The following is a 12,289-nucleotide window of genomic DNA, read 5'->3' as shown; positions in this document are numbered from 1 at the left end:
TGTCACCTCAGGAATTTGTAGTCTTAGAGAATGCTTAGGGCACTGAGAGAGGAGGTTGCTAACTTGTCTAGTGTCTCATAGTCCAAATGTCTCCATGACAGGATAGGCCCAGGTCTTCCTCTCTTCAGGGTCATTTTTCTAACTACTATACTATGCTGCCTTTCCTTATTTTTCTACTTTTTTTTTTTTAGGAGAAGAAGAAGTATTTTAGTTTTGGAAAGATCCTCTTCAACAACACTTCTATCATCTTGAAGTGTGAGTCCTTAAATCCCATCTGATTTCTAATTTTTAAAAAATGATGGCCACGTTCACCATGCTTTTAATAATTAAGAAAAAAATTCTAACTCATGTACTGAAAATAGTTTATAATTTCTGAAACTTGGGTCTATGTAAGTAAATAGGATTAAATTCAGTATTGCTTAAATGAATAATCTGAAGTATAGAAAAAGTGGTTTATTGAGATGTTTCACCTCTCCTTGGTTACAGAGTCAAGGCATGTACACATTTAGTATGTAAACTAAGGTCTGAACTTGACAGATTTTAAGTAGCTCTACTAACACTTGTAATTCTCTATGCTTTGATAATTTGGCAATTGAATGCCTGTGCAGTCTGCTGTGCTGAGTACCAGAGGTATCATTGCTTTTTTACCTTTGTGCATTTGTCAGATGTTTGCCAAGTTCCAAAGCCTATGGTTGTGGGATTCTAAATCTGTGGCCTACATTTAAGTTATACTGATGTTTGCCTCTGGATGTAAGCATTACATTTTTTTTCTCTATATAAGGAGGAAAGGATTTCATTCTCTGGGTGTTTTGAAAGAATAATTCAAATATAAATTCAAATATAAATCCAATAATTCAAAGATAAATTCTTTTATTAGGGATTATAGTTGTTCATCATCATTTGAGACAATAATTAATAATATGACATTTTTTAGGATAATTAAAAAATTAGCAATAGATCATGGCTTATATTAGGGACATAAATAACATTATAGGATCCCCAGAAGTTTTAATAGATAGATTTACTTTACTCTTTTAGGATTATTTATTGCATTCCATTGAGCATCAAAGAAAAGCTTATATCCAGTTTTAACCTCAGCCTTTGGAAAGAAACATGGCGGTTGAAAGCAAGACATAAAGATTAGGGAAAATACATCTTTTATTTCTGTCTTTATCATTTCTGAACCTTCGTACAGAGAGGGCAGACCATTCTTTGTGTCTTCCCCCCAACCTCATCACATAATTTCAAGAAGGTACACAAAATGAGGTATGAATAAAATAGGTTATGACCAATATGTATTATGGTTGTAGCAGATGAGGATATACTTAATAGGAAAAGTGACATGGTTTTTCTGATTGGTGACTTTAAAAATTTCTATTTAAATTAAATAACTCTTCTTGATACATCAGGGTTGAATGAGGTCATTGAGTAGCTTTTAGATTTAGCAAGTTTTTCTTTAGAAGACCCTAGCAGATGATCAAGTGTTAGCTTCTCATCCTTTGTACAATGTGTAGGTTCCTTTCCCATTTATAATTTTCATATAAAAATTAAATCTCAACATTATTCAGGCTGGATATAGTACTCACATTTCATAGTGTTTTTAGAGTTTGTGTGGGCAATTAATATTTACCTCATATTTCTGCAGCACTTTTTTTTGCCCTTACATAATTTGTTATCTTTACTAGTTATTTGCATACATCTTTCTAAGGGGTCTATAGAAGTTGACTTGGTTGCTCTTAATTTTCTCCTAAAGCTATAATGTTTATTCAAGTCACTGAGTGGGTTGTCTTTAAGGTGTAATAGGTAAATGCTTGAAGTCGGTGTCACCAAGGGTTAGTTGAATGTCTCTAGTTTTTTGACTTGTTCTGCATTGGCCTTTAATTGATCAGATTTCTAAAATATCCTACTTTTTCCTCTGAAGAATTCAAGACTAGTGTGGTTTTTTTAAAATTTCCACAGACCTTCTAATTGCTACATTTAGGCAGCTTGATGCCTTGTAAAATGTTTTGGTGATTTTTAATTTCTTTGCTGTGCTTTCTCCCAGTGGAAATTTATTTGTAAGATAATTAACAGATTTATGTAATATCTTCTTGAGAGCAAGAAGTAATTTCATAGGTGCAATTACATTGGTCCTTACCACACCTCCAAAAGACAGGGAGGGGCTGATATTTCTCCACTCCCACTGGTACCAGGAAAAAGGTACCAAGAACTTGAGTGATTTGCCCAAGTTTCCACACCCAGTCAGCAGTGCAGCTGGAACTACACACAGCCCAAGTTTCTGGACTCAAGGGCTCATTTCTTTGGATCACTAGCTCTCAAACTTTGTTTAGGGGAGCCTTAGGGTTCCCTGAGTGGTTCCTTGAAAAAATACAGATCAGTTTGGAGCTTTCTTTCTCTGATCTTGATCATTTCATTCCCTCCTAGCCTGGAATGTCCTGCGTATTCGTCTCTGTTCAAATCCTACAATTCTTCAATATCTAACTAGTCCCTCCTCTTCCAGGGATCCTTCAGTCCCTAGTGGGTTTTTTTCTTTCTGAATGCATAGCATCAATCAGTCAACAAGCATTTATTAAGTACTTGCTGTGTGCTAAGTGGAAGAACTGGAGATATAAAAGAAGTGAAAACATAGTCCCTACCCTCAAAGAGGTCGATTTCTAATGTGGGAGGCAACACACAAATAACTTATACAAAGGCCTCCTGCAGAATGTGAGATTTGGGTTGAGTTTTGAAAGAAGTTAGGGAAGTGAGGAAATAAAGGTCAGGAGGGTGAGTATTGCTGGCCTAGGATGTAGCCAGTGAAAAGGCCGGGGGAAGATGGTGTATTGTATGTGAGGAGCAGCAAGGTAGCCAGTGTCCCTGGATCGGGGAGTATGTGGAGGGGAATAAAGCATAATAAAACTGAAAAGGTAGAATGGGACCAGTTTGGGAAGAGCTTTAAATGCCAAACAGCACTTATCCATGCTATTCATTAGAAAGATACGTACTGTCCTCTGAATTCACCTTCCACACTGCAGCCAGTGTTCTGTGTTCTTCCCTTTCTCAGAAATCTTCAGTGGCTCCCTTATGCCTTTAGGCTAAAATACTGACTTCTTGGAATGGCATTTAAAGCCCTCCACAATCTGGTTCTAACCTACTTTCACAGACTTCTTTCATACTGCTTTTCACAGGCTCTATGTTCCACACAGAACTGTCTCACCCTTCACATACAAATGGGCCTTTTGCTTGAAATACCTGCCTTTGTCACCTCTGCTCTCTTATCACTGCAGCTGTTTCTGTTTTCATTACTTATCTTTTTGTTTGCTGGATCACCCAGTAGACTTCTTGACTGGTTTTTGTTTGTTTTTGTATCCTGATTTAGTGCCTAGCACAGTGTCTTCCTTACTCTAAATGTTTCTTGGCTTGAATTGAATTGCACTATCAAGGACTTTTATGGTCATTTAATTTGCCATGCATTTATAACTTACCTCCCTAACTAGATGAAAATCTTCTTAAGGGCAGGAGCCATGTCGTCTGCTTTTGTACCTTCTTCAATACTTGGCACGGTGCCTAGGACTATATAGTAGGTGACTTGGACCGCGGATAATAGGTGGCTAATAAATATTGATTTGCCTTGGCAGACACGCCTACCTTTTGTCTCTCCTGTTGAATCTTCTGTGACAGCACCAGGCATTGGGGAGGTTTCTGGGCAGTACCTAGCTTCTTGAAATTGAACACCGCTGATACAGGGCAGCACTGCCCTACTAGGCCATACTTTTAGACAGCAGCAGTTATATCTATTTAAGATTATGTGTTGCTTTTTTTTTTTAAGTATGTCTCTACTTAGCATGTATTTGAATGAGGATGTTGTTTTTTAATGTTTTCAGAGATTTATGGGATTTATGGCAGTGTGATAGGAAAACTGTTTTGGGTGGTTATTGCCTTTACTTATACGCATCTCTTCTTTTTCAGTTGAAGGAGAACCTTTGGATCCATCCTTGAGTTTCAATGTGACCTGGTACTTGCGTTCCTGTAACTGTTACAATGAAGTCTTCAACTTTGGGGTAAGGGACATAGAAATATACAGTGTTAGAGCTGGCAGTGACCTTAGAGAAATCCTTGTCCAGCCTCCATCATTTCACAGATGAAGAGAAAGGTTAAATGATTTGCCCAATGTCACACAGCTAGTTACTGGTAGAACCAGAAGTAGGACCCAAGTGTTTTGACTCCTAGTTGAGTACTTTCTCCCATTTATGACACTGCCTCATTTGAAGAAGTGTCTTTCATTGCTGCTTCGCATCAGCTTGTCAGCCATTGTCTTTGTTTCCAGTTTTTTCATGTAATCTTAGGGGAATCCTTTTTCTGTTGTTTATTTTTCTTGTAATTTCTTCTCGAGGATGATTTGACTTTATCTGCAAGTAGTAAATGCTCCTTGGCCATCCCAGTTTGTCATAAACTAAGCTTTAGACATAATCTCTGCCTTTGGTGCTTTTGGTCAGCTAGAATACAAATTCTTGGAATGCAAATACAAATACTTCTTGGATTTGAAGAGAATTAAGATGTATGCCTATGTTTTGTCACACTTAGAAGAGGTTAGGAGAAAGGTTGAAAGGGTTGAAATGATAAGGGAAAGATAGATAATGTTAGAATTTCCAGGGTTCTCAGCTGAAATAGCATGTCCTTTAATAGATTTCTAATTGAATATACAATACACCTTCATGAATTTAGATTCTTTTTATATGAAATTTGAGGGAAATGGGATAGCATTTGAGTTGAAGTTTCTTTGTTTACCAAACCCTTCATAGATAATGCAAGTTAATAATGTAATAAATGTTATTTTGAATGACTGTAATAGTGGAAATTTAGGATAGAACTTGAAAGAGAGAAGTCCGAGCTGGAGATCGAGATTTAGGCATGAACCTCAAAGAGTTGATAAGGTACTGAATTTAGGATGAGAAGAATAGAAGGCTGTGGATTGGTAGAATCCCTTTGTGGTCTCTTAGCCTGTGAGAAAGTACACAACTTTTTGTCATTTTAGGGCAAGTTAATTCTTCTTTGGGTATGTCATTTTGTTTGGACTTTAAAAAGTCTTAACTTTCCAAGGCTCTGCAGAATTTTCCCCCTTGGGGACTCAAAAGCTTTTAAATTCTTAGTTATTGTTAAAAAGAATCCTGCATTTTCGAACTTGAATTGGTTACTGTTCTCCTTCTTTGTGAAATAATGCTACTTAGAAATAGGACTTGCCGTGTGACCACAAGCAAGACACTTAACCTCTCTGGGCCTGTTTCCTTATTTATAGAAGGGTAAAAATAATATTTTCCTTGCCTACTTTCCATGGGTGTTAGGTGTTTGGAAAGCATCAGAAACATGTAACATTCAGACTACATACATGTGAGTTTATGTATATTCACATAAATATGAGTATAATAATTTTTATCAGATAACTCATTATTTGAAGTCATGTTAATTTCTTTGTATGTAGGAACCCCCAATATTTTATTCATCTTAAAGTCCACCTTTCTTATTTTCTGAAGGCCTTTTTATGAAAGGTAGATCTTTTTGCAACAAATATGTTTAGTGCTTGGTCTTTTGTCTTGTCAGGATGAACAAGCAGAAACGTATTTTGGAAGCACTAAGGAGGAACGTCACGGTTGGCCTGGGTCCTATGAAATGTTACCAACCTTGTTCCAGAACTACAGTGAACTCTTTAAACCACAGGTAGTATTTAAAATGGTGTGGGGTAGGGGAGATGGGGGTGGGAGTGGGGGATGGTAAGATGAGAGTGGGGGTAATCTTTTTATGTTGTATTATTAACGTTCTGTGCTTTACTGGGTTATTTTGGAGCATTTTACCTGGGAAGGACCAGTTGGAAGTATGTACTGATACTTTCACAGTCAATGACTTTTATTTCAAAAAGAAGAGATGTATTTTTCTTTGCATGTAAACATGGAAAAAACAACTCAAACTTTAGTTCTTTGGTCATTTCTTTGTACCTGATACTTCACTCCCAGTATCAGACTTATTGGACTTAATTACTACTGACCTGAGATTGAAAATGCTTCAGAGTTGTTATTTATTTGGTCATTTTGTAGAAAAGAGTTTTTTTTTAATAGGCTTTGACTTTTTTAACCCAAAGTCACCTTATTTGTCCTTTTCTTCAAGAAATTTATATTGCAAAGGAACATGTAAATTGCTTTGGACAAGTAAAAGAAAACTGGGCGTTGTCAGTTGCCAGTTGTACAGCTCCTGGCAAAAAAAGTTTGAATGGTTAATAGCAGTAGGATGAAAAACTCAGATAATAAAACCGGAAAGGTCGTGTAGACGTTAGCATTTAGAATTTGTGGATCTTGCAGAAACTGATAGTGTCAGAGATATGGAATGTGTAAGATAAAAGATAGGGGAAGGAATGAGAAAGATGCAAAAGAAATAAAACAAAAAGTATTTGTGTGATCATAGCCTGTTCTTTGGGCCTATACATTGAAAGCTTCTGTTATGGAGGCCAAAAAATCTATAGCTTTTCCACTCCCCAGTTGGACTTACTAGCTCAGCATTAGAGGCTGTGTGGTGTGGTAGAAGGAGTGCTGGTTTTTCATTAAGAGGACCTGACTTCAGATCCTGGCTCTGCCACTTACTTAACTTGTATAACCAGGTCACTCTACCACTCTGGCCTTTAGTTTCTTCATTTCTAAAATGACAGGGTTGGATTAGATGGTTTTCTAAGGGAGGGTCACTCCCAGCTTTAAATCTACGATCCTGTGATGTCTCTACTGCTCCTGTCTTGGCAAGGTCAGACTTACCTATGCTAATGAAATGGTGTTCTTCCCATTCATCAAAACAAAAATAATACTTCACTATTAACAGTTCCATTTATTCAGGACAGAAATATGCCTGTGGAAAAGGCAGTGTACAGGAACTTGACACAATAATAAGTGTAACGTAGTAGTCTAGTCAGGAATTTGGCCACTAGGTTTTAATACAGTTTTCCTAATTCTAGAGAGGGCTTTATCACTTGTGTATAGCACCAATAAGCAATGCTTCTGTTTGTCAGTAGCAATTTGCTGTATTTGAAGTTAGAATTGTCTCTCTTGCCATAAGAGTTTCTGTAGTGTGTTGATATACCATGTTTTCTTAAGATTGTCGTTAAGGGCTTTTTGATAATTCTAAGTTTTTAAACTTTTTTATAGAGTTTTTCTGGGGATTTTATGCATCCAGTGGTACTAGCAGGAGGAAAACAAGAGGTAATTGTTTTTCTTTAGTTCTTAATCTCTGAAGGGAGAGCAGATGTTTCTCAATCTTTATCATGTTTTTCTCTGTTTATAGGCTAGGTACAATGGAACAAACCACACGGCTATTGTGGAGAAGCCTGTAAGTATGTGTGTGGGGGGCTTGGAGTACTGAACCTCTTCTACTTTAATTTTCTTCAATATATTCTTGAATTTGGCTTTTCAGTCTTAAGATTTAAAAAGAAACTAAAGAGAACCTCAGTCTTTGCTATGATGTGACATGGAACAGAATTTGGAAAATTGATTATTGATGTGGCCTATGGCCCAAGTCACTAAGTTGTACCCACAGTCTTATCCATGCGCATCAGATATATTCAGTAGAAAAGGCCCCTGATGAAGAATTTAGAATGCAGAATAGAAAACAAGGTAAAATTGTCATGTCCTTAGGCTGGTTTAATAGGGTTCTCTGATCTAAAAGCCTATCATTAGAAGCCTGTCAGTGTCAGATGGACAGTTTTAACGTAATGAAAAATAAAACAGGACCACATTGTTCTTGAAGTTCAGCTTAATACTGAATCTCTGTCTTGAGGGCATCAAATCTGAGAGAAGATAGTTCTGTTATCATTCAGAACTAGTATTTAGCAGTCATGTGAGGCTTTAGAGCCCTCTGGCCTTTGTTTCTAAGGAACATTTTACTTTCCTTTAAAATAGCACAGTGCTCTCAAATGCATTACAACTAACTGTTAATGTGATTAGCAAACATTTGCTGTATCGATTAGAAGAACCTCTAACAAGGGATCTTTTCATGCAGCCAGAGTCCAAGTTAAGTTTTAATGTTAGATTGTATTCAATAAATTATTTAAAAAAAAAAAACCTCATGAAAAGAACAGGGCTTTCAGGAGGAATTTAACAGAGATGGCCTTTTTAAACTAATGTAGTTTTGTGTGACTTCAGTAAGCATGGGGTATGTACAAATTTGACGAATAGTTTGATCTCCATCCATGTTGAAAGTCATACTATATTCATACATCAATGGTGGGAAAACCACTCTTGTAGTATTAGAAAGTGGCCTGAGGCTCAGAGATGTTTGGTGTCTTCTTCCATGATTACATGCACATAGTAAGTGTCAGAGGTGGGATTTGAACCTGTGTCCTCCTGTTTCTAAGTTTAGGCCACGTTGCCTCTAACTGAGAGATACTAGAAACAAAACTGTCTACAGTGTACCTAGGAGGCACTTAATAAATGCTAATTGACTGACATGTAAAAATCACGTGCTTACCCCACCTTCTAATTCCCATGTCCTAGGAAAAAGATATGGGAGCACTCTAGAATTGTGTATTACTGAGAAAAAGCTACTACCTTTTCTACAAAATCAATATTTATGGGTGTTGTTACTAACTGTGTTGTAAAAAATTTTTTAAGATTTTTCTTTTCCAATCTCTCCCGTTATTTTAGGTCAAAGATAAAAAGAGCCTATATCAAAGATAACCTAGTATTCTAGGATATCAGTTAGTTGCCACTTATTTAAGTGCCTACCATGTGCCTGGCATTGTGTTAATGTTGGGTATGCAAAAGAGACTCCCTGCCTTCCAGGAGTTCACACTTTAATGGGAGAGACAACATGCAAGCCATTATGTACAGATAAGGTACATACAACACAAACTGGATATAATTGACAGAGGGAAGGTACTAACATTAAGGGGGTCTAGGAGAAGCTTCTTGGAGAGGATTGGACATTAGATGAGACTTCACAGAAATCAGGCAAACTGGGAGGCAGAGATGAGGAGGAAGAGAATGTCAGCATGGAGGACAGCAAGTGAAAATATCTCCAGTTGGGAAATGGAGAGTCTTGTTCAAAGAATAGCAAAGAAACTGGTGTCATTAGATGGCAGAGTACACAAGGGGGAGTAAAGTGTGAGAAGATTGGAAAGGTAGGAAGGGCCAGGTTATGGATGGCTTTAAGAGCCAAACAGAGGGTTGGATATTTGATCCTAAAGACAGTAGGTGGCCACTGGAGTTGATTTAACGTGGTCAGACTTACATTTTAGGAGGATCAGTTTGGCAGCTGAGGGGAGATGGCCTGGAGTTTTCGAGGAGAGACTTGAGGAGTGGACAGCAGGCAGACCAACAAGTAGGATATTGCAATTGTCTAGGAATTAGATGAGGGCCTGGGTCAGGGCAGTGGCAATAGAAGAGGAGAGAAGAAAGCACAGTGGAGGAGATGGTACAAAAGTAGAAACGATCACAGCACCTGATTGGGTGTGAGGGATAAGAGAGAGTAAGAGTCAAGGATGACACTTAGGTTGTGAGTTTGGATGACTGGGAGGATACTGGCACTCTTGGCAGCACTAGGGAAGGTAGGAAGAGGGGAGACTTTGGGGTCAAAGATAATGAGTTCAGCCTTGGACATGTTGAGCTCAAGATGTCTGTGAGACATGCTGTTGGAAACGTCTAAAATAGGCAATTGGAGGTATGAGACTGGAGGTCAGGAAAAAGGTTAGACAAAGAGATCTGAGAATCATCTGCATAGAGTTCCTACCTATCTGAAGTGAGATAGTGTAGAGGGTGAAGGGAAGGGGCCCAGGACAGAGCCTTGGGGGGCACCCATGGTTTGCGGGCGAGACCTGGATGAAGATCCAGCAAAGGAGAAAGAAAGGAATGGTCAGGAGGAAATCTGGGAGACTGCATGGTCATGAAAACCTTAAGAGAAAAGATTTTCAAGGAGAAGAGGGTGATTGGTAGTGTTAGGGGCTGAAGAGAGTTCAAACAGGATAACAACTGAGAAAAGACCATTTGATTTGTACATTAAGGGATCTTTGATCACTTTGAAGAGAGGATTATCAATTTTAGAATTGACTTCATTTAATGCTTTCGATTGATCTTTGTTCAGTAAATAATCAAGATGTATTAAATAACCACTTTTGTGTGGTTCTGTGCTAGGTGTTTTAAAAAACTTATTACAACAACAATTATTTAAGTTCTTTTGTAATCATTTTGAAAGCAGTTGTTTTATTATATGCATATGTGCATATATATGTATATACATATATGTTTATACACATATACACACGCACATAATAATGTTCAGGCATTCACAAAATTTAATAGTAATGCACCAGATTGAAGGAATTTTTCATTTGTTTCTCAGCAGGCTTTAATAATAAAATTTAAAGACTTGTGGATAGCTTGTGTTCTTAATTTCTCACAGACTTAAAGATTTTTTTTTCTTCAGTCAACGAATGCTGCTATTAAAACTTGGCAAGATGGGCCATATATTTTCATTGTTCAGATTGGAATTTCATCCTCAAAGGATTCTTTGAAAGAAGCACCACAAAGTAAACTTTTTACCAGTAAGTTTTCCATTCCTTTATATGCTTTTATATTAATACTTAATTATTACTCAATTATTAATACTTAATAATTGTGTTTAGTATTTGAGTAATTTAATGTCGTGTGCCTTGTTCATCTGCTATAAAGAACAGAATAGTCTGTCTTCATTATTCCTATCCTTGTGGAGAAATTTTCCATTTTGGTAGAGAGCAAGGGAAACATTCGTGAAACTGACAATGTGTTTACTGGTTGTGAAAGCTGTAAGACTTAACACAGCTCTTTACAGTAGCTGCTCAGACATTCCTATGAAGGGGTGTTCTTCTTTTCTAAAGGGTATTCATTTCTGGAGGATGGTGGTGCTGTGCTGTCTTGGACTAAAGTCTCGATAGTCCAGTGGCTTAACTAAACATGGATAATTTTGTTTGATTTCTACTTAGCGAAATTTGCTTCTGATTAAAAGATAGAAAATGGAAACATCTGGTAATGATGTTTTTAGTCAGCAGGGGTATATAATGATTACTAGCAGTTATGTACACTAAATTAAATTTATTAGGTCAAAGTAAATGGTCTCATGAGAATTTATCTACTTACATTATGGTAATATAAGAGGATGGTTTTGTTGCTTTTCCCCTTTAATACTGGGGTGTTTTTTTTTTAATCAGTGACTGTGGAAGTGAAGGGTCCCTATGAATACCTCTCTCTTGCAGAATATCCCCTCATGATTGTAAGTAAAGTTATATTATTTAACTCCTGGACAGAGTGAATTAATTCAGCCTGAAAATTTTTCAGATGTACTGTAATGCTGTTTCATAAGTATCCCAGGAGATGTTATTTCTAGTGCTGACTCTGTTTCCTACTAGTTATGTGACTTTGAGGAAGTCCCTTAACTTTGGTTAAGTGAGTTAGACTAGGTGATTTTTTTTTTAAACAAAGGGGGTCATCAGTATGACTAGATTTTGGTGTTTTTTTTTTTTAAATTTTTTTTCAAGCAGGGCAGTTGGGGTTAAGTGACTTGCCCAAGGTCACATGGCTAGTATGTCGAGTGTCTGAGGCTGGATTTGAACTCAGGTCCTCCTGACTTCAGGGCCAGTGCTGTACTCACTGCGCCACTTTTATGAAGCATGAGGATATCATTTAGATAAGCCATCATCACCTGGTAACAGTTTTTCTTTAATTCAGTTTTATTTATTTTAGTTCCAAATTCTCTCTCTCCTAATTCCCTCACTCCTACCCATTAAGAGAGCAAGAAAAACAAAACTATCACAAATAACATAATCAAGGAGACCAAATTCCTTCATGTTCCACTTGGCCCCTTACCCCCTAAATGCTTCACTTTGCACTCTGAGTCCATCACCTCTCTGTCTGGAAGTGGGTAGCATGTTTCATCCTGAGTCCTCTGGAACTGTGGTTGGTTCCCTTGTCTCCATCAGAGTCCTTAAGTCTTTCAAAATAGTTGTCTTTCTAGTACTATTGTTATTGTATGAATTGTTCTGGTTCTACTCACTTCACTTTGCACCAGCTCATCCAAGTCTCCCCAAGTTTTTCTAAAGCCATCCCTTCTTTCCTTTCTTGTAGCACAATTGTGCATTCTGTCACATCCATACACTATAGCTTATTTAGCCATTCCTCATTTGGTGGCACCCTCTTTGCCGGCATGATATTAATAATTTTGTACATTCAGGTCCGCTTCCTCTTTCTTTAATCCCTTTGGGGTATAGACCTAGAAGTGGCATTGTTGAGTCAAAGGGCATTTTTCTCTT

At 37.4% G+C, this 12,289-nt stretch overlaps 1 protein-coding gene across 1 annotated transcript in view; it reads left to right on the top strand.

The window, feature by feature from the left end:
* Positions 1-12,289, top strand: part of TMEM87A (transmembrane protein 87A) — a 31,362-nt gene that overhangs the window by 2,134 nt on the left and 16,939 nt on the right. The window contains exons 2-8 of the mRNA XM_036735429.1: positions 192-255; positions 3,949-4,040; positions 5,578-5,694; positions 7,161-7,214; positions 7,297-7,341; positions 10,432-10,549; positions 11,192-11,253. Of these exons, the coding sequence (XP_036591324.1) occupies positions 192-255; positions 3,949-4,040; positions 5,578-5,694; positions 7,161-7,214; positions 7,297-7,341; positions 10,432-10,549; positions 11,192-11,253 (552 nt within the window). The remainder of the gene's footprint in view (positions 1-191; positions 256-3,948; positions 4,041-5,577; positions 5,695-7,160; positions 7,215-7,296; positions 7,342-10,431; positions 10,550-11,191; positions 11,254-12,289) is intronic.

This window comes from Trichosurus vulpecula, chromosome 8 (assembly GCF_011100635.1).
Source record: "Trichosurus vulpecula isolate mTriVul1 chromosome 8, mTriVul1.pri, whole genome shotgun sequence".
NCBI lineage: Eukaryota > Metazoa > Chordata > Mammalia > Diprotodontia > Phalangeridae > Trichosurus > Trichosurus vulpecula.
This window is presented reverse-complemented; position numbering and strand designations above follow the sequence as displayed.